Source organism: Choloepus didactylus, chromosome 1 (assembly GCF_015220235.1).
Source record: "Choloepus didactylus isolate mChoDid1 chromosome 1, mChoDid1.pri, whole genome shotgun sequence".
In the NCBI taxonomy this organism is placed as follows: Eukaryota; Metazoa; Chordata; class Mammalia; order Pilosa; family Megalonychidae; genus Choloepus; species Choloepus didactylus.
Window position 1 is genome coordinate 176049623 of NC_051307.1, and position 23455 is coordinate 176073077.

The following is a 23455-nucleotide window of genomic DNA, read 5'->3' on the forward strand; positions in this document are numbered from 1 at the left end:
TTGTCCCCACCTAAGGGTAGGTGTGCCCTCCTCCCCCTCCATCCTGAAATGGGCTGTCTATACCCAACACCTCCAAGTATGGTTCGAGGCTCCCTCCCTTCTCCCAGCAGGAGCATTACCTGGGAGCTTGTTAGGAATGCAGAATTTCTGGTCCCGGAACTGATGAATCAGAATCTGCATTTTAACAAGTTCCCCAGGTAACACACGCACGTGGATGTTTGCGACACCGTGCTCTAGGGACACAGCCTCCAAACACAGTAGACAGAATTAGTTAAATATGTAGTTGCACAATTTAAACTATGGTGGGCTTTAATATTATGACCTAGAGATAAGAGCTATGTTTCTCCTAGTCAGAAATTGGAGGGGAATGTAGTATATGATGAACTGCATGTTAGGGAAATTATACTCTAGAAATTAAAGGGAAGTACTTAATATCTTTATTTCCTAAATGCTTAGTTGATAAATTTGGTTCTTGAAATGGAAAAATCCAGACACCAGTATTTCTAATTATAATTCTCTTTTTCCTAGGTTTTCCTCACTGGAGATATCCAACAAAATGATAATGGCAATAGCTAGCATTAGTATGTGCTTACTATATGTCAGGCAACCATTCTAAGCACTTTATATTAGTTGAATCTTCACGACAACCCAATGAGATAGAAATATTATCTCTATTTTTATAGATAAGGAAACTAGGGCACAGAGAGGTCAAACAGCTTGCCCAAGGCTTCATAGCTAGTAAATGACAGAGTCAGGATTCAAACCCACATGGGTCTAGCAGGTCTAGCTGGGCATGCTACACCTCTACCTCTTTGTGGGAAATAAAAACTGAATGATTTCAGATCATCACAGGCAAAAGAACTAAACTTCATAGAGTAAAATAAGCAGTTAAGAGGTTCGAAATAAAGAAACAAAGGCTCAGAGAGGTCATGTTCTTGGTCAAAGTCATCCAGATGGTGGAAGAATTGGGATGAGTCTTCTGATGCTTTGTCCCATGATCTTTTAATTGAAAGCATATGTTTTTTGGATATGGCATGGGTTTATTGCTCAATCTCAATGATGTTTCAAATTCTGATATTTTCACTCCATAGCTCAAATTTTAAGAGCTGTTTTTCTAATTAAAACATTTTTTTTCTTCCAGTAAAATTATCAAACAAGATACAGCTGTGCAAGGAAGGATTTTGTTTCCCATGTTGGCTGCTGGTGAGTATTTTTGGTGGTAGGACTCTGCCTCCAAGTGACCAAAAATACTTAGAAATAAGAAAACAAACAAGCAAACGAAACAACCAAGATAATGAAGAATTGATTTGTTTCTCAGGTGACTATCTGGAAGGTTAAAAGGCCACCAAATAATTTAGAACCAACACAAAAGGATAATTCCGTTTTGAGTTTATGATAATGGGAGTATGCCCTTATTAAAAGTATTCGATGCGCCAGGTACAATGTGTATTGTTTCATTTTATCATACAATAACCCTGTGGGGGGAAGCTATTACTATCCCATTTTATAGATGAGAAAACCTTGGCTGAGGGAGCTAAAGATGTTGCCCCAAATTACAGAGAGTAAATAGGAAGGCTGCTCTCACGAGCTCCATGCTACCTTCTACAGATGAGGCACCTGCAGCCGAGAGAAGTCAAGTTTTTGCCCCCAGTCACACACAGCTAGTTAGGGAGCAGTGCTGCCCCTGGAATTTTCCTCCAGATGGGCCAACCTTGGCAGGGTGGCAAATGGGATACCCTGTGGAATTATGAATGGGCCAACTCTTAGCACAAATATTGCTTTGAGAGAGGTTCATATATTTATTCAGGAAAGAAAGCTTCCGGAAGCAACGTTTGTCTTCAAAAAGAATGGAGGCAAAGAGCACGTTTCTTTAGAAATGTAGGAAGGACCTGACTATCCAAATGGATAGGCTTGTCTGATTTTGTCCATGAAGCAACTGTGTCTGAGAGCAATATATTTGGGAATTTAAAAGACATGTCTTTTGCAATTAAAAATAAAGTCACAGCTTATAATATAAACATTTTCAGTCTGGAAAATGAAAGTCTGGAACGAGATTTTCCTCACCAATTAGTAACCAAAAGGAGAAAAAATATCGTTCTGTCAGCAATTATCTTGTTTGTCCTGGTACATGTCTAGAGATGACAGCTTCTGCAGAGGGGAATGTATTGCCAAGCCGGCTATGCCGAAGTGCTCTCCTTTTGGGACCAACAGTCTAATTGTGTTATGTTTCTTTTGTGTGTTCTCATAGTTATATTTATTTGAGGACAATGTGGCAAGTTTAGTGCAAGGTGTTGCAAAATGATCCAAACTTGTTAGCCTAAGCAGAATAACCAGTTTACTTCCTGGGGCTGCCCTGTCTACATCTGCTTCAAATTCTACAGAATTTGCCTGCAAAGATGAGAAAAGGGGGAAAGGAGAAGGAAACCACCAAAATGAGGAAGACATCCTGGAAGAAAATGCCCCATGATACCTCAGTACAAGGGTTATTCATTAGCTCCATATATTGACTCAAAAAGAGATAACAGAAACGAAAGTTACTGTGAGTGCCTAAGGGGCTGGCTCTAGGCCAGTGGTTCTAAACTGGGCGATTTCGCCCCCCACCAGGGATGCTTGGCAATGTCTGGAGACATTTTGGGTTGTCACAATTGGAGGGGGAGTATTACTGACATCTAGTGGGTAGATTTCAGGAATGCTGCTCAGTAACCTACAACACATAGGATAGCCGCCTCCATAACAAAGAATTTTCTAGCCCCAAATCTCAATAGCGCTAAGGGCGAGAAACCCTGCTGTGGCTAAAACTGAGGTGAGTGAGATTTCTCTCATGTAGCTTCTGATTCAAAGTGCTTCACTCCCATCCTCTGCTGCTGGCACTGAGTTATCTGCCTATACTTGCCATCACCTCTTCTCAGCTCCTCCCCACCGATCAGTGTGACTGACTCCAGGGGGAACCGTCTAATGGAATTCATACACACTAAGGTAGGAATGACTGATGGTTTCAGCTCTAGCAGGAATACCTGTATTTGAAATGACCCACTAATTTAACCTTAACCCCTCTATAATCAATGAAATTTTAGTGAAGTCACCATAATAACGTGGATGCTTAATTTTGGAAGATGGGAAAGACGGCAGAATTTATATAACATCCCATACCTTTAAAATCACAATATGCAGCATACCACCACATCTGTAACTTTGGTTCAACTGGAATATAATAATGAATGGTTTTTTAATACAAGCAATTATTTGCACTTGGTATTGATCACATTGCTTTCCAGCAAGTGCAGAAACAATAAAAGAAACTTCCCATGCTCCAAACAAGGCTTATTTCATTTCCTTTCACTGCTAATGTTAATGTGTAGGTTTTGATATGATAGAGCCCATATGTGAGGTATTTGAAATGCCACGTCTATAATCTCAGGCCGGCTTCTCTCTGGACTGCTGTGGAGACCTATATTTGTATGGCATGATGTGTGGGCTTTTAGCACTTGCTTTTCACTTGCTTTTATCTAAAGCAAATGAAGCAGACACCACACGAACCAGCGGGGATGAGCTTCAGAATTCTTCTCACTTTAAGGAATAGAAAACGGAAGGTTTTGCTCCTCTTCATGTCAGTTTATGCTGGTGCCAGACAAAGTGAACCCAGCTTGGTTAGTCCACCCTGTGATGTCTTCATACACTACTTTTCCTTTCCCTCCAGACCTTTTGTTTTTCTGACCATTAGATAGTGACATGTATTACAAACTAATGTACAGCAAGATTCCAAGTAACCTGGGTCCAGTTTCACAGCCAAACTAACTAGCTCAACTGGCCCTCATCTAATGGGCTCTGAGCAGTAAACTTCAGAGAAGAGTGGGGGCTAAAAGGGAGCTTAGTGCTCACACCAGTTCAACCGCTTCATATATAGAAAAGGAAATCAAAGTCCAGGAAGGAGGCACGGTTTGCTGAAGGCCATTTGTATAGTTACAAGCAAAGCCCAGCCTTGACCCCTGGCTGGTGTGCTGACTCCCAACACGATGTTCCTTCTGTCAGCAGCCTCCCACATGAGACAGGGAGAGAGCTGATGACACAGTCTTGGGAGAAACTGGGTGAAGGCTGATTGCTTTCTTCCAGATGAAGCAACTTCCTTGTTCCCAAGACTAGCAGCCCCCATCTCCGTCTGTATCTCTAATTTGTCCTCAGGATAAAGGCAGCTGCTGACTATTTAGGATCAAATAATATTGGGCTGAAGCATTCAGACGATTCCTTATGCTAAAAGAACTGGTAGACTTTCCAAATCAGTGTACCTCTGGGGAGCGGCAAATGATGACATTCTATAAGTGGGTTGTGCAAGTCTGGCAATGTGATATGACATGGGCAATGGGGGTGGGAAGATGATGGTGAAGAACTATAAGGGTGTCAACTAGATCAGACCCTTAGATGGCAAGAGTTCCTGAAGGGGATGGGGGTTGAGTCTGATTAGGAAGTGTGTTTGGTGAAATTATCACTGGACTGGGGCAATGTGTCCCAGGCCCGGGAGCCCCTATTCGGGCTAAATTAAGTTTTGTCCTCTTGGCCAGTGCATATAGAGATCAAAGGCCTTTCTTCAACTGACTTGCAGCACATGGCAAATTCTTTTGAGGGTCTGGGGCTTGATAGGGTCAAGAGGCAAAGCACACTCTTAATCTTGGAAATTTGGAATCTTACCCAGGCATCAATTAATTAAATATGCTATGTACTGTGCACTTTGAAAAGGGGAAAAATCTACCATGGATCCAACTGCCCTCAAACAGAGATTTAGGCTAATCCCAGCTGTGGTCTATGTTTCCTGAGTTCTCCTAAGAGAAAGGACTGGGTAACAACCACACATAAAAGGATCTTTAGAAAATACTCGTCAGGAAAGGAGGGAACTAGGTAATCAGATATATTGTGGAGGCAGGCCAACAGCAAAAGAATTCTGAAAGCTTTAGTCATAGACTTCCAGTGGTATCTTCCGCCACAAACATTCTAAAAGGATATTTAAAATAACTCAAGAATCAGGCCTGAAAACTTAGACTGGAATACCCAATTCTGAGTCAGATATATGCTTCCTTACTTCTTGGGCTGCAGAATGGGTTGTTCAGGACAGCTGATGGCATTTGATTATGGGATGCATCAAGACCATCCCCTCATGTGTCTGAAGCAAGACAACAACACAGCTTCATTTGGCCTGCAGAAGGTGGTAGTGGTGATGGTGATGATGATGATGGCATCTATCATTTATTTTTGAGGCTCACTACATGTCAGGCATGGTGCTAAATACATTACATTATCTCATTTGACCCTCACACTAATGCTGAGAGATAAATAATGATTATCCCAATTTTACAGATGAAGAAACTGAGTCTTGAGAAAGGGAAAGCAACTTGCCCAAGGTCCCAGCCTAAGGGGTAAAGCAACCCTGGACCCTAGGGGATTTGACCATGAGTCTTTGCATTTAGCCCCTCTGTCTCATTAAAGGGTCAGCAATGCATAAAAACTGGGTTGACGTAGAGCTAACTGGAGTAAAGATGGTGTCTATTTTTCTGGTTTTCAGGCACATACTGTCTTCATTAATTGAAGACCCCTCATCTTAATTGGAATTTAAAAGAAAAAGATAAATGGGAAATAAAAAGAGATAAAACAGAGCTCCATGGTAAGAATGAAGGAAGAGAGTAAAAAATAGGCAGATATCCAACCAAACAAATATAAAGTCCTCTGTCCTATTTGGAAATTCTAAGAAGCAATAAAATAAGACCCGAGAGACAAAAATGAGTCACAGAGGGCCTGAGGTCAGGGTTTCCCAGGTTGGGGGTCTCTGGGGAGGACCTCAGCTGGAAGACGAAGGTCTCAGTGATAGCTTGAAGGACAAGGCAAGGAATGCAGTCATGTTGTTATCTTCACTCCCTTGGGAGGCCTTGCATACATTACCTGACATGGTGTCAGCTTGCGGGAGCAGCTGTTATAGCCTCCCTGTATTTCCAGCCCAAGGAACCCACTGGCCACCTTTGAAACTCTCCTCTGATTTATAAATGAGGCCTAGTAATGTAACAGCCACCAGGCTTTGAAGAGGACTCTTTGCTTTGATGATTCTCTGTTTACTTTTGTTGGGACTGAACAAGTATTTGTTTGTAGTTCATATCATTATGCTGTTAAGCTCTTGCAAATTAATCATGCTTCCTAGAATTTTCACCTGTCATGTCAGTGACAAATAGGAAAAATTAAAACATTTTCCACTGACTTCTCCATCTTATTATTCACTTGTTTATTCTATCTGAAATTTCTAGGAATAATGGGCCAAAGAAATAATTATATTGAATTTGCAGAGTTGGTGGTGAAAGGTAGTGAGGGGAAGCAAGAGCACGAACATTTATTGAATGCCTGCTGGTGACAATGACTGTATATATTATTTACTGATCTAGGCTCAATGCCTTTATTTTGATGTCTGCTATTTCTCTAGGGTGTACCATAGAACTTGACACAGAGAAGTCTCCCAACAGATATTTTCTGAATGATTTAATTAGATTCTCACTACAACTCTAGGATACATTCTGCCCCCTGTACAATAAGGAAATTGAGACTCTGAGAGCTTAAGTCACTTGTTCAAAGTTGCCAGGTTAATAAGTGGTTTGCTGGTTTGGATCTTTTATATACCCCAGAAAAGCCTATGTTCTTTTAATCTAATCTTGTGGGGACAGACCTATTGTGGGTGGGACTTTTTCATTAGGTTGTTTCCATGGAGATGTGACCCCGTCCATTCAAGGTGGGTCTTAATCCCCTTGCTGAAGTCCTCTATGAGAGGATAAAAGGCAGAGACATTTTGGAGAGAGCACAGAGACTCTTAGAAAGAAAATGCCCTGGCATAAGTAAGAAGGACCCACAAGAGAAGCTAAGAGAGACAGAGCCCAGAGATATTTTGGAGAAAGCCACTGAAACCAGATGCTAAACCCAGGAGAGAAGGATCAGCAGAGCCAACCATGTGCCTTCTCATGTGACAGAGGAACCCCAGAGGCCATTTGACTTTTCTTCAGAGAAGATATCACCCTGTTGATGCCTTAACTGGGACACTTTCATGGCCTTAGAACTGTGAATTTGTGAACAAATAAGCCCACATTGTAAAAGCCAATCCATTTCTGGTATATTGCATTTCAGCATGCTTCAGCAAATCGAAACAAGTGGCAATGAGGAGTTGAACCCAAACACACATGACTCCCAGGTTCGTGTTCTTTTCACTATACCATGACAACTCCAAAAGCAACTAGAAAATGTGGCCAAATAGCTCATTCTAGCCCTATCTAGAGACACTGATACCACCTGGAGGAGGTTCAGAGGACTGTAACAGACATTTTTAAACAATGACTTCCGTATAAATACCAAGCCTTTCCTGACCTCACTTGACCTCCATAATAGTACCATCTTGCATCTGTATAGGCCTTTGTGATCTAGAATCATAATCAAAATCTGTGTTCTCTTCTTCCTGGGCACACAGCTAGACTACATTTCCCAGCCTCCCTTGCAGTGAGACATGGCCATGTGACTGAGTTCTAGCCAATGGAATGAATGTAATCGATGGGCATCACTTCCAGGCCTAGCCCATGTGTCTAATCTCCCATGTGTCCTTTTTTCACTTTCTTTCTCCTTCCTCCTGTTGAATGGAGAAAACTGTGCGGACTTAGAGGAGGATGGGGATATAAGAAGGAAGGTGCCAGGGTCCCCAACTGACCACATGAAATGCCATCTACTGACCAAGAACATGCAGCTTTGGACTTAGCACGAGCCAGAAATAAAAACTCTGTTATATGAAGTCACTGAGAGTTGGAGACTCATCTGCTGCAGCAGAGACAATTATTTCACTAATTATTCCTTTATGGTTTCAAATTGCTTCTCCATCTATTACATCATTAAGTCTTTTACAAACCTAATCAGAGTCAATGGAAGCTTAACGAGTGAAAAGTGTGAAGAATCACCTATGAGAACAACAAAATATCTGTGTGGTGCATTGCTGTGTGGCCATACATGTTACTGTAAGTTCATGGGGTTTAGTTTCTCTATGTGTAATTTCAGGATGTTGGACCAGATAGTTTCTAAGATTCTTTTCAATTCTAAAGGTCCACAAGTCTTTCAGATATTAAAAAATATGTACTGATGGGCTCAGAAACAGTGATGCCTTGACTGTGAGCTCCTCACAGGGAAGGGCTATTTCTTAGTCATGTTATGCCTAGCATCCAATATATTGTAAATGCTCAAAAAATGTCAAATTTAATTAGAATTTTGCCATTGTAGAAACTCAAAAGAATTGACTAATGTTCTGATTTATGCCAATAATTTCTTGATTTAATTTGGAGCACAGTATCAAATGATTGAAATTCTCATGAATATTTTCATTATGCATCACTGAGAATGATAGGCTATTTTATGTTCATTTACATAAACTTAATTATTGAAGAATAATTTTATAATAGTACTGAGAGACTGTTTTTGATTAAAGGTAATACCAGCAGTAATTGCTATTCTCATGGCTTCATTTATAGTTCCATTTAGCTAAATAATATAGCTGTATAATTTCTACTTATAGCTGAGAAATTTGTGATATAAGAATATTCAGAATTTCCTTATTCAAATGGCTCTTAACTTGAGGTCCATAAAAGTAGTATGGGGAAACAAGGAGCAATTTTAAAAGCTTGAAAAGGCTCAAGGGAAATTATACATTGATATGAGGCAGCTATGCGGCCTTCATGAAAAATGTTATTTTTGCAAAAAGTACATAGAGAAATACCTATGTAGTATGGAAACACTGGTTATTTCATCTTCATCATCAAAAACAGCAGATCAGTAATTATGTAGGGCTTTAATTACTAAAAAAAAGAAGTCAGTGAATTCAATTACTTAATAAATGTAGTTTGGCAGGTAAAATGTTTGAAAGCCCAGGGTTCAAGTGGTAGGGGGTTGGAGGTGAGATATTAGGAGGGTCTTCGCAAGTACAATGGGAACCACAATTTGACACTGTACAAGAAAATGGAGTTTAATTATGGGAATCCTGTCCTTTTTTTTTTTTTTTTTAGCTTCTGTTTATTGGCAGCAGAAGGGAAATGTGTTGATGAGCATTCAGGAAAACACTGTGTCATATAGTCCCTTTGGACTGGCTGGCATAGGAAGTACACCAGTTTAGAAAATGAAGTAATAATAATAATACCAGCAAATATTTTAAGGTGCTTATTTTATTAGGGGCTGCAGAAGGGAAAAGATTGTACTAAAAATCATCTACCTCCTTTTGCATGAATTGCTGCTTTAATCTTATGTCTTAAAAATATCCTTCCATACATTGAAAGAAAGAATAACAAAGGCATATCTTATCTGTTTGTCTCTCATTTTTTAGAAAAGAAAAAAAAAAGAAGGCCTTAAACTATAGAAAATTCTTTCAGGAAATTTTAAATAGGATGCTAAATTTGAATGTGACACTGAAGGGAGAACATGAATTATGGGACGGAATTAAGCAAGGTATAAAACTGAAGCTTACCTCAAACAAGCATGCAAACACTCACTTACATCTGTTTTTTTGCATGTTAAATTCATTGCAGTACAATAATCCCATTGGCTATTTTCTCACCATTAAATTAACATTTAGTGAGCACCTACTATGTGCCAGGTACTCCCTTATAATGGCTGTTCTATGTGGTGCCCAAGTGCAGCAGACCCTGTGTTAAGTGATTCATGGGAATCTAACATCTTCACCATAATACTTTGAGAAAAGTTCAGCTTCTTCAGCCTTGGAATTTTTTAAAATCTCCCCCCACCCCCCCACCCCAAGTCAAACACACTGTCCAGGCTGAGAACCATAACCCTGTGGACACTGCTCACCAGAGAGCTGCATTCTTTTGAGGCTGTAAATGGAAGCAATTTAATTTATTTAAAAAAAAAAAAAAAAGGAAGGGAAGAGAAAAGAAAAAAGTTTTCCTCATGGAAAAAGCCCTCCCATAATCAAAAGCACAATTAAAAACTGCCCACTGAAAAAGCCTGGAATGGCAATCTAAGTTCAGTGTCTAAGAGAATCATTTACAAATAACTTGCAGGACAGGGAAACAAGTTTCTTCATGGGTGTTCCATTTCTTCAATGAAAAATGGTGCCCTTGGAGTGCATTCCCAAATGACTTTTTGATCATTTGAACTGGAGAGGTTGCTATCCTAATACGCCATTTAGATAAGTGAAAATGGTAAGTGAAAATGCTCAAATCCACCAGCCAAAGATGGTTTCAGGAACTGTGGGCCTGTCATTCATGGGCAAAAGTAACAAAACACAACCAGGTAACTTAACTGGAGTATAGCATCATTAAATTACATTTCAATTTGTCATCTGTGGCCAGGATAGGCCTAGATTCACGGGTGATATTTTAGATGTTTTTTTGCAGGTACTAGGATGCCCAAACTAACATTTTCCAAAATGTGTTCCATAGAGAGGGAAACCCCTCAAAATAAGTGGTTTTCTAACTTCTGTGTGTATCAACATCACCTGGAGAGCTACAAAGAACAGAGAAGTCCAGGCTTGTCATTAAGGTATAACTATGGTAGGACAAGTCCTGTTTATTTGTTTTTATTTTTTATTTTATTTTTTTTACCAAACTCCCTAGTGATTGTGATACCCACCACCAATTTTTGAGAACAATCATTTTTTTCTCAATACTGACACTGAGCCAGAAGTCCCACCCTAGACCAACTAAACTGGACTCTCTGGGGGTGGGACCCAGGTATTGATATATTTTTTTAAAGCTCCCCCGCTGACTATAATGGACAGCCAGGGTTGAGAACCACTGTGCCCAGATTTTAAGATTGGCCTGCATTTTAGAATCACTTGGGCAGTTTTAAAACATACTGAAGCATGGGTCTTCCTTTTGAGGTTCTGATTTAACTGGTCTGGGCAGTGTACCAGGTACCAGGATTTTCAAAAGCTCCTCAGGGGATTCTAATGTGCCTCAAGTTTGAGCTGGATGGGGGCTGGGTCCTCCACCAAAGAGGACATTCTGCTTTAATAAGAGAAGACTGCTTAATGTACCTTTAGAGAGTCAGTATGTATGAACATTAGCATAATAAAGACTAAGAAGAACTTCAGTTAAGAACAAAAAACTAAACACAATCCCTATTTAAAGTCATTTAACCCACAGTTTCCCAAGTTTGGGGAATTGATGGCCCAAATAGTCAGCAATGTGCTGTGGGGACCCTGGATAAGTCACTTCACCACTTGTGGCCTTAGCTGATGTGAAAAAGCTTTGGAGCGATGACTCTCAGCTCCAGCACCAAGACAGGAATGCTTCTGCACTCTGCAGACTTGGGGAGGTGGAGTCTCACACTAGTTTCCCTTCAACAACGCAGCCAAATTCCAGAATGAGGATGTCATCATAGCCTCAACTTGCAAGAAAGGCAAAACATTGATGAAATGAGAGGCTAAGATTTCTCAGTTGATGGTGATGGCAAGTGGTGGCGACATATAAAAATAAGTCTTGGCTCACTGCAAACAAAATAACACCATGTATTGATTATGAACTCAATTCTGATTGGGAAAAATGCTTTTCAATTCTTTTAAAGGATATCGCACCTACATATGTGCAACTGTTGTGAAATTCTGTGGCATCTGGAAGAACAGAGTGGAACCCTGTTATGTTACTGCTGTTATTTGTGATTGTTAGCCAAAGTCGAGTAAAAATGTTCTGGGTGATTCTCAGTTATAGAAGACTTGAAGGAAATAGAGAAGAGTTTATCATAATGGTGATGATGGGGTGATTGATGGCAGTGGAGGAGGCAGTGATGGCAGTGGTAGTGGTAGTGGTGATGGGGGTGGAGGTGGTGATGGGGGTAGAGGGGGTGATGGCAGTGGAGGTGGTGATAGTGATGATGGTGATGATGGGTGGTGACGGTGATGGCGGTGGTAGTGATGGCAGTAGAGGTGGTGGTAGTGATGATAGAGCTGGTGGTGGTGACAGTGGTGGGGTGCAGGGACAATGGGGCTAGGGATCTAGAAGAAGCCATACTCTGTAAAGGGTGGCTTCTAAAAAGAGAGGAGTTACTGACTTTTACTTTCAATAGAGCCCTGCTTTTTTTGACATTTTCAGCTTCTGATCACCCAGCTACAACTCAAATTTGGAAACTGAAGTTGTTTTAGAAGCTATTGACTTAGAGGCCCCAGGAGTTCTGAGGGATCATTGTTGCTAACCTGACTGGATTTAGTAGGATGTCATTAATTTGATCTGCAGAAAGTCCCCTAATTTTTCTGTGGGAAGCTTTTCTTCCAGGAGAAGTTCAGGAGGTTAAAAAGGTAGGCAGTGAGGGAAGGACAGAGATAATCAGAGAACAGGAGGGCCAATTCCCCTTTAGGTCGACTATATGTTGAAAACTGGCATCCTTTACCCAATCATATTGGATAAAGGGTCATTGTTCCTTCTATTTTCTGAGGAAAAAGAAGTATCTGCTTTTGTCTTCATAGAAACTCACTTTTTGTGTGTTTTTCTTGATCTCCCCATTGTTATTATGAAAACTAGAGGAAATCTTGGATTGAGGTGATGGTCTCCTCTATTTCGCAGACCGGGCTCCTTGGAATAACTTTTACCCTCTTCTAATTTGTGTGTGAAAGTGGCAAAAAATGCAAAATCATGAACATTTATGGTTTCCCCTCCCCTGCTTTCTAAGGAGTGGAAAGGAAGATCTGTTTATTTTGCTCAGCGGATTTTAAAAGGGGATTCAAATGGGAGAAGTTGAGAGACGGGCCAGTAATCTACAATGGAAAATGAACAGGTGGAGTCATAGAGGTGGGAGGGGGGAGAAGAGGGAGGGAAAAGAAGGATCCCGAATCCTGACTGGTGTTGGGAGGAGAAACCGAAAATTCAGCAGCAACACTCCAGGTTTTCTCGTCTTTGGAAAAAGAGGACATGAGGTTTCAGCAGTTCCCACGAGGAGTGAATCCCTGGGAAAGGGAGAGATGTCTGAGGAGGAATTTAAAGATTTTCCATGTGCTGTGTGTAACAGCTTCCCTTCTGCCCTCAAGGCATTTCTGTGAAACTAGTTTCTTTTCCAGCCCAAGGGCAATGAGATTTGTAACACTGTGTTGAGGAGGGAGCAAAAAGGCCCACATTGCATGTGGTTAAACACACAAGAAAGAAAATCAAAGTTCGTTTTTTTGTAACTGGCTCAACCAACAGTGGTGTTAGCTATTTGGTATTTTTCGTTTTGCAAAACTATTCGTGGAAATATTTGTACCTTGTATAGATGGTTCTATAGAATGCAAGGCCATATTTTATTTTTGGCCACAACTGGGGGTGGGGGGTCAGGGAGCAGGAATCTGAAAGAGAGTGAAATAAGCCTCTAGATGCCCTTCAGGATAATTATAGGAGCATATAAATCAACCGGATGCCTCCTAGCTCCCAGAGCCATATATGGGAAAGGAAATGGAGTGCCACATTGGCACTCTGGGTTGCTCGGCTCCCCTGACTTCTGCTGTCACTTCCTTTGCAGGGTAAACCAGCCTAAAGAACTGGGGGCTTGCCTGTCCTGTCCTGACTTGTAGAAAAGACACAAAGATCTCACCACTGAGAGGGATCAGGTTTTGTGTCCTGCATTTTCCTCACCTTTCCTTCAAAGTGTGTGAGCCTGTGTGTGTGAGTGGGGGGGCACTTTGGGTGGGCGGATGATGAATACAGGGTAAATGTGAAAGACTTCTGAGAGAATCTTCAACCCTAACCAAGTCATTCCTGTGTCTAACTAAAAAGAAATACACAATGAAACAGAAGTGCTAAACTCCACCCAAAGAGCATACTGCATTCTGCTCCTCAGTCCACATCAGCAGACATCTCTAAGCTTAACAGACACAAATAATGTGACAACTTACTAGATCTTGCTATATATAAATAAAACTTTTGTATGTTAAACATGTCATATAATCATGCATACAATTTATTTGTGAATGGTTCAAAATGAAAGTTGTATAGATAGAGACAGAAAGAGAAAATACAGTAAATGTGAAGAAATGTTAACATTTGGAGAATCTGAGTAAAGGATTCTGGGAATTTTTTATACTAATCATGTAACTTTTCTGTATGTATTAAATTATTTCAAAATAAAAATTTTAAAAAAATTGCCATAAAAAGAAGAGGTATGTACTAAAATGGGAAAATATTTGTAACATATATTATAGACAATGAATTAATTTCTTAGGATACAAATCATAATAAAAAGATAAAAACCACAATAAAAAAGTCAAATGAACAAGTAAGTTACAAAAGAAGTATAAATGGCCAATCAACATGTGTCTTTGTGTGTGTATATATATATATATATGCTTAATGTATAAGAAAAATGAAAAATTTTGAAAAGATATGATAAAATATTGCCTAATAAATTGCTTCCTCAAAAACAAACAGAGAGACGAACTAGCAACAACCACAAAAAGTCCAAAGTTGGAGAGCGTATAATTAAATGGGCATCATATGACTATAAAATATTTTTGGCAACAGAAAAAGTTTTTAAAGATGTTCAGTCCCTTTAATCCAACATTTCCTTTTATTTAGAATTTATACTGAGGAAATAATCAGAAAGGTGCAAAATTATGTACAAGGCAGTTCATTATAACATTATTTATAATAATATGATGTTAAAAGTCTGATAGTCAGGGACTGTATTGCTGTGTCCTCATGATGGATTACTAAGTAGCCATGAAAATAATTCATATTGGGAAAAAAAGAGTGTTTATTGACAATGGGAAATGTTAACAATACGTACAAAGTTAACAGTAGTTATATTTGGGTGGTGTCTTTATTTTGCTGGCAATAACCTTCTGATACCAAGAAAAGATACTCTACTGTGGTTAGAACTGTGATTCTATTTCTGAAGGTATGAAATGGTCATAAGCAACAATCAAAAAGCTTAAGCAACAGCTGAAGTTCCACCTTTGCAAAATGACATGGGCTTTACAATAAAATACTGAGTTTTCCAAACTTTAATGTTCTGTTTGACTCTGAAAATCTTGTTTATTAGAATAGTATCAAAACACAAAATATATTTCTCCAGGTTTCCTTTTTATCTTCAGATACTTACATCAATGTAAGTATGCCTTCCTTTATGAAAATGTGATATATACATATATATATATATATAAAACATCCTAATCTGAAGCATAGATAATCATGTTGTCAAAGTTGAAGGGGAACTAGAGATGAACTAATTTAACTTTATCGTTTAATTGACAAGGAATCCAAGGTCAAGAGAGATTAAGTTACTTCCTTAGTTAATATCCTTAATATATAAAAAGCCTCTGCAAATAATGAGAAAAAGATAAAGACCACGATAAGAGATTGGGCAATAAATATGAACATAAAAGTTACAAAAGAAGAAGCGCAACTGGCCAATCAACATGTATAAAACATTACTCATAAGTTATAAGAGAAATGTAAATTAAAAAAAAAACCCTCTGTAATGTTTAATTTTGTCTACAAACTGATGCTCTCCTAAAGCAAGAGTAAGCAAATAAATAATCCAACACATGCTTAGGATAACACAGAAGAAAACACTGGGACAACAGCAGAAATCTCCTGTCTTATCCCTGCTGATATCCATCCCCTGGCACCTAGGATATGCTCAATAATAATGTCTCGATAAAGAAAAAGACAAACACTACAGTAGGGAAGCTAAATGAACAAGCAAGTAACAAACAAGTACAAGTTGAATAGCTAAATGAGAAATACACTATTCCTATTAAAAATATATTCTTCCCTTTGCAAGGATTCATAATAGTATGATTCTAAATTCCCATGAACCCTATTTCAATGAAAATATCAAATGCTCTGCTAACTTTATGTCATATACTTATTTTATAAAGCCAGGTTAAGTACAAGCATAATGGATACTTGTTCCTGCCTCTTCAGGCAGATTTAGAGGAGTCTGAATTCTTAGTTTCCTTTTCACTGAGGCCAAAAGTCTCTTTTTAAATATTCATATCCTAGAACAAACTCTTTTCTCTCGTGAATCATGGTTTTATGCAAATAGAGCTCATTATAATGCTATAAATGTTCGCACAATTCCCCTCAGATTACCTAGGAAGCAGTGCTTAATTCCAGACTAATAAAATTTGTATTAAGGAACTTGCTTACTTTCTCCCAGTGACCAATTTCAAGCAGTTTTAATTTCAAATTAGGTGGTAAAGCAATAAGAAAATTTTGGCAAGATCTGACTTCATTGGAAGCAAATTAAATTACCCTAGGAAATAAACAATCTTCTATTTGAATTAACACACAATACCCTAAATTTAATAAGCATTTTTACTTAAAGAGTTTATATAACAAAAAATATGGCTTTTATATGAAACACTGGCTTAGCTGGTTTTAAGAAAATAGATGCAATGCTTTTACTGCTGCTCATTTTAAAAAATGGATTTCTGTTCTTACATGCTAATTGATTTCCTGTTATGCATTAGAAATATTACCTATTATGTTTTTCAGTGCAGAAAATTATGCATATTTGGCCTTCAAATTTTTCTCCTAAAACAAGCACTTCTCATGGCTTACAGCTTTATTATGGTTTCTTGTTTCTTAAAATAAGCACATAGCAAAGAGAGGGAAAAGGACACTTTTATTTCATATATAAACAAATGCATCTAAAGAATGACTTTCTCATCTGAGTCCATTAACATATGCTGAGCAAATGTGTGCATGTAGTTGGTTTCTTTTGAAAACAGAACTACGTTTGTTTCTACACTATGAAGCAAATGATGGGAAGCGAAACTTCACTCCTCCACTAGGAGGCACCTCTGATTCCAGTACAGCCTTGAGTGACAGAATCATGACTTCCACCAGAATGGCAGAAAATCTGACTTAGTCTAAAACTGTCCTGGCGTGAGCCCAGATTCCTAGCTTAGCCTTGGAGGTGATTCAGCCTTGGAGGACTCAACAGCAGGATGGTTTGGAATTAGAAGGGCACTTCCTGGATCACTGTGGACTCCAGAGCAGGGGTGGTAAACTACAGGCTGGCCTGCCACCTGTCTTTGTAAATAAAGATTTATTGGAACACAGCCACGCCCATTTCTTTATGTATTGTCTGTGACTGCTTTCCTGCTACAGTGTCAGATTCAGTAGTTGTGACCCAGAACATATGACTTGGAAAGACAGAAACACTTACTATCTGGCCCATTACCAAAAAAGTTTGCTGACACCCTGCTCTAAGGGGACCAGGGACATATGGTCACGATTGCACTCTATTTAGAAGCAACCTCCAAGCAAGCAAAAACCATTTAATTACCTACAGTTATGCCAAGTTTTGCCATTCTCATATGCCACAGAAGGGTTTGTTCTTTGAGACTGTATCTTTGGAGGCTTTTTCAGGTGGGAGAATTATGATGGAGTATAGAAACACCCTTGTGTAGTGCCTGATCCCACACTATCCTTTATTGAAGGGTGACATTTTCCCTAGGTTTTACAATGTGGCTACCTACTGTCTTACATGTGTGTGCAGGCACATACATGCACATGCAAAGACTTGTTGAGATTTCTACTCCATACCAGCATAAACACACAGGGTATAGCCAAAGGTAGATCTATACCATTTTTCCATTGTATGATAAGGTATATGTATGACATATAAGAAGTGAGATCTAAGTGGGGAGAATTTTGGCCTAGTTGGCAGTAGAATAGAAATGGGAGTACTTTTTATTGCTTGTAAATGAGGAATAAGGAGGAGATGAGAGGTGATTCTGAGGCCCTCACTTCCTACAGGTGTGACTCATTCTATGAATCATTTGCCCAGGAACTCTACCTTTTTGCAGTATCAAGTGCAGGTGGGTAGACAAGCATAGAAGTAATGCTGGGAGTTGTAACTTATGTTCATTGGAAGGTTTCCAAACTTTTGGAAGGCTGAATGATACCTTTCAGTTGCTTCAGCTTCTCAGGTAGACTGGGAAATGGGTTCTAGGAGTAATTTTCCTGCAGGTTTAATTCTTCATTGGGTCAGGAAGTGATACAAATGGATTATAAAAGGGAGGGATGGCCAGGCTGGACTGCATCCGTGACTTGCAGAGGTCTATGGGCATCTGTTCTGCTGTCATGGTAACCAAAAGGACAGTCACAGGCCTGGTATGAGGCTGGAAGTATACAATTAAGGCCATGGTTTGACTGATTGCAGTCAGCAGACATATTCTGACTGGTCTCTGAGTTTTCGATGTTTTAAAATTTTCATTGCTAATATTTAAAAATTGGGATTTTTCATTTAAAAACTTGATTTCCAACTTCTCTTGAAAATCTGAAGTCTCTGGACACACTGGGCTTCATTCCTGCTTGTCAGTGTTTGCCTAGGGTGGAGGGATGGCTTCTCCTCTGAAAGAGCCTGAGTTCCACAGTTTGGGTGGATTGTTTGCTTTGTTTTTCCTTTCACCCAGTCTGTTTCAGTCATTTGTTTTATCTGCCTGGCCTCTGGAGTCTTTGAGTTGGCAGCCCCTGCTGTACCTGTTGCAAAAGAATTTGTGCTGTTGCAATCATACACTTCTCTGGTGGTCATTCTCTCTTCTTTGACCTTTGGTAAGAGTTTCTACCTCACTTGCACCTTATGTGATCTAATCATATGCCATCCTGACTACCACCGAACAGAATAAACAGCCCACTTTTGGGAAGATGTGTGGACTCTGTGGTCACTATGTGCACAGAGTGATTTATTGTGTTGATCTTAGTGACCCTAAGGAGTAAAGGTTTTAGTGTACAGGGGTGGTCTTCGGATGGCGAAGGCTAACCTTCCACTGTGAATGATCATTCCCTTTCCATCACCTTTTTGGTGATGATGTGTGTCGTAGATTCTGAAGAAGACGGAAGCACATTTGTAGGGATGTAGCCACAGAGTCTAATCACACTTGTTGGTTCGGGCATGATGCTTCTTAAGACTCTCAGGTTGGCCTTTTTGGAAACCCATATTTCACTTTAGGTGGAACAAAAATGGAGACACAAAAAGAAAAAAGAATTCAGATACCTGTCATACTGTTGGGAGTCATAGGTTAGTAATCATTCTGGATCATTCTGGAGATCACTGCCATCTCCTGCAAAGAAAAAATACCCACAGATTATAATACTACTTCTTAGAGTAACACACATTTTTCATGGTGTTTTTGTTCTAAAACAATATCACATGCCTTAATTAGCTCATTTGTCTTTATAATATTCCTGAGAGGCAAGATTTGTTAGACTTGGGGAATTGGAAGCATAGGCAAGCTATGTGATATGTGTAAGTTTACAAGACCTCTAAATGTCCATCTCAGGGTTCCTTTAATCAGACCTCACTGTCATCCCTCCTTTCTCAGACAGAAGTATTCCCTAAAGAAAGGGTTAAAGACTTGAGTGTCAACTTCTGTGTAATTTGCAGTGATTTTTAGCACATTTACATTTAATCCCATATGGAAATCACATAAATTAATATTATAGTCAGTTTCAGAAGTTTAAAGTATAAAAATCATATACATGTATGTTCTCCATACTTAAAACATTAAAAAGAATTATATACTTTTATGCTGTAATGTGTTAGGATGTGTCTTCTGAATGCATTAATGATAGGCTTTTAAAACAGAAAAGTGGGATTTTGGGTTCCATCAAATGCAATATCAATAGACAAGGCATAATATAGATAAGACACCATTTTCTCTTAAGTTCAGAATCTATTTTAACAATAAAAAATTAACTGAAAGAAAAATTAGAAATTTAGAACTTTTTCAAGATGCATTGGGAAGACAAAAATGTGCATTAAATTTTTTTAAAATAATAAATCTCACTTTAAATTAAAAAAAAGCATCATTAGCTTTTCCGTACCTATCCTACTGTTAACAGAAAATGAGGCGAGCAGCCTGTTTTGGCATGCATGGACTCAGTTGCACAACTTTCACAACTTTTAGTGCTACATTATAGCATCCTTTAAGAAATTAGAGTCACAAATCTTCACTCAAGCTTTTCAACATCATATGCTTTCTTTACTGAGTGTTTCAATGATTACAAAGTATTTTTAATCCTTTTACTAAAGGTTTAAGGTCTTTTTAATATCCTTATTTTGTTCTATAAGCATGTTTTAAAAATAATACATATTTTTCAAGATCATATATCTATTTTTCCATCTCAGGTTTTTAAGAAAGCTACCAGCCCACTGACTTGCTGTTTATCCCAAGAGAGGCTAAGAAGTATCAGCATCTTCAATCAGATTCCTGCTTCTCAAAGTATGGTCCATGCACTAGCAACATCAGCATTACCTGGGAGCTTGTTAGAAACAGAAAATCTTGGTCCCCATCCCAAACATACTGAATCAAAATTTGCATTTGGGCAAGATCCCCAGTAATGCACATGCAAATTACAGTCTGAGACACACTGCTCTAATAAACTGAATCCATATTCTCATCTTCTCATTTATGACTTTTTCCCCAGTCTGGCCTGAATTGCTCCCCCTCATCACTACATGAATGAGACTGAAGAGCCACAGATAGTCTTAGTCCTCAGATCGGGGAGAACGGCAAGGTGGTGCCGGTGACCACCCAGCAGCCCTGTGACTGAGGGAAGAAGGCTGAAGGATGTCACACAGGTGGATGACACAGATGAACATGGGTCAGAGTCTTTCAGCATATTAGTGGGGATAGTTCAGGATTATGTTTCCTTTTCAGGAGGGAGCTATCTGTGTTCAGTTGCAGATGCTGGCTGTCATAGACTGAATTATATGCCTCAATTTAGACATGTTCTTAATCTGCATTCCTGTGGGTGTGAAGCCATTGTAAACAGAATCTCTTGAAATGTTATTTTTAGTTAAGGTGTAGCCCAACTGAATGAGGGTGGGTCTTAATCTCTATTACTGGAAGCCTTATAAAGAGAAGAAATTGGAAGTCAGAAGTTGGAGAAGGCCACCTGGGGAGCCCAAAGTCAGTGGAAATTGGAAGAGCAGACATGATCAGAGGCAGCAATACAAGCCAAGGAACCCCAAGGGTCACTAGCAGCCAGCACCAGAAGGCAACAAGCTCTGGGAGCCTGATATCTGATTTTGGATGACTTCTAGCCTCAAATCTGTGAGCTAATAAATGCTCATTGTTTAAGCCGACCCATCATGTGGTATTTGTCATAGCAGCCTGACATACTAAGATAGTGACAGTATGGTGGGTTAGGAATAGCACTGAAGCCCAAGGCATGCATTTGAGGTCAGTGCTGCCATGGGATCTCAGCAAGGATTTCAAACCACTGCCATCTCAATTTCTTTGTGTGTAAAATGAGGAAAAATAATACTTGCTTTATTTACTTTACACGGCTGACATTTCTGAGGTTTAAAAATGATGTGAGTGAACATGCTGGGTAAACTATAATATACTGTGTACATGAAAGCCATTGGACTAGGAAGAAATAAATACCTTGATGTAACTCACTGGATGGAAAAGAGGAAGTACATAGTATGAGGATTATGTTTACAACATTCATTCTCCATCTCCATCTCTAACATTATGGCACTGGATTCATACCTTGATTATAACTCTTGTCTCATGACTGCCTTTCTCAAAAACTTTCTTTTTATGTCAGGAACTTATATCTTATTAAGGTTTTAAAAATGTAATAGTGATATCACCACAAGAGTTAGTACTGACACAGCTATTGTCTTTCAACAACTCTAGAGTTCTTAAAAATTTAATTCCAGTAAAGTTTCCAACAATCCTTGGAGGTAGGAGGTGTCATGGAGCCTCATTTCCTAGGCCTCCTATAATAAGGAGTGGGAATCAGTGGGGAGGGGAAACCCAGAGCCATGGCAGGGACCCGGGCTCACTGGCTGATCATGGGGTCAAAGAAGAGAGCCAAGTCCAAAAGAGCTTAACATAAAGAAAGTCGAGTTAGTTTACTTGCCATGAGAGGAAACGCAGAGTGAAGGGCTTCATTGACTAGGCCAGTGAGGAGGATGAGTCAAGGTGTTTGTGCGTTAGAAGGATTGACAACTGGCACTCTGTATAGGAAGGAAGAGTCAAAGTCTGTATAGCGTTGGTTAAAACAAGTCCCGTTGTTCGCTGGTCAGGAAAGATTCTTCATGTCGATCCTGAAAGCCTGGAGGACTAGGGCCCCTCAAAATTAGTGGTCCTTTAAAAACTCCAGCAGTTTAGCACCACTTGAAGGGGAAAGTGACATTCAGTTTCGATATCTCCTCAGCGAGTGCTATTGAAGTAGAAATGATTCCTTTTCCATTTGTTCAGTCAGTCAAGACACCTTGACTGAGGACCTAGTCTATTCAGGCACTGCCTCAGGCACTGAGAAGTCAAAGACGATACCGGCCTGCCCACCAGGCGCTTCTGTTCTCACAGAGGGAAAGAATCATGCTAAAAATAAATGCAAAAATGAGTGCGAGTTTTACAGGAAGTATCTCTTCAGGATAGAGTGGGATACAAATGAAGGAGAGGTCATCGCTACCTGGAGTTGTTTAGAAAGGCTTCCGAGTGGAGGTGACCCTTACCTGGAGGCCTTATTTTAAATAGGTCCCTCCTGGTTCATGATTTCATCCTTTATTCTCATCCTTGGGCTACAAAGTATGTGGACACTCTGCAAGACATGAGCCTCATAGAGAAACACTGGTTTAAAACCTTTATATTAATGCAGGTTTTAAGCAAGAGAGTGATAGGATGCAATTTCAGTTTTTAAAATTTCACAGCGGCTGCAGTGTGGGAAGTTTGGAGGCTATGGCAGTAGTCCAGGAGAAAGACAAAGGGGCCGGAACCCGGGGGGAGGTGGGTGGCAGTGAGGACGGTGAGAGGGAGAGGGACTCAAATGACATTTAGGAAACAGAAATAAAAAGACACAGTGATGAACATGCTCTGAGCATTTAATACTGTTGGATAAGCACTGGGGATGCAAATAGGTTAAGATCTGCTCTCTGCCCTCAAGGAATTTGCACTAAAGTTTACAAGCTGGCTGGGAAGGTAGACAAGATTGGCAAGGAGCCGCTAAATATATAAATAGCAGATGACATGTGCCAAGGGAGTGGTGCTGAGACTCACTCACTGCTGAAGCCTTCCTCTACCCACTCTATCCATTCTCAGTCCAGATGCCATGTCCCTCATGTGAAACTCATTCTCCCAGAAGAATGGAAAGGTGAAGGGTTCACCTTTCAAAGACATAAAATGCATTTATATTTTAACAATATAAATGGTGGAAACACTCTGAAAATGAAATGGAAATGGAATGATCATCCATGCTTAGGATATAGGTCCAGGGGCTTGACAGGATGTTGGTTTCCACATAACTCACTGTGAGCAGTGGCTGGCAAGAACTCTTAGGCTCCTTGGGGCTTGGGGCCAGAAATACAGCCTGTAGAACAAGGAGACAGTCTCATGCAGATTGTCCAGTATGATGGAAACCATGTCTTAAGGAAGGGCTGAAGGAAACAGAAAAATGAGGACTCATGTGAAGGTAAGAAAGTGGTTTCCAGATGTCTGAGAAGCTGTTACGTGGAA

At 39.6% G+C, this 23455-nt stretch overlaps 1 protein-coding gene across 6 annotated transcripts in view; it reads right to left on the minus strand.

The window, feature by feature from the left end:
- THRB (thyroid hormone receptor beta) overlaps positions 1-23455 on the minus strand; it is a 431077-nt gene that overhangs the window by 92706 nt on the left and 314916 nt on the right. For all 6 annotated transcript variants that reach the window (XM_037845829.1, XM_037845840.1, XM_037845820.1 and 3 more), the window contains exon 3: positions 18979-19045. In XM_037845829.1, coding sequence (XP_037701757.1) covers positions 18979-19000 — 22 coding nt within the window. In that variant the 5' untranslated portion in view covers positions 19001-19045. The remainder of the gene's footprint in view (positions 1-18978; positions 19046-23455) is intronic.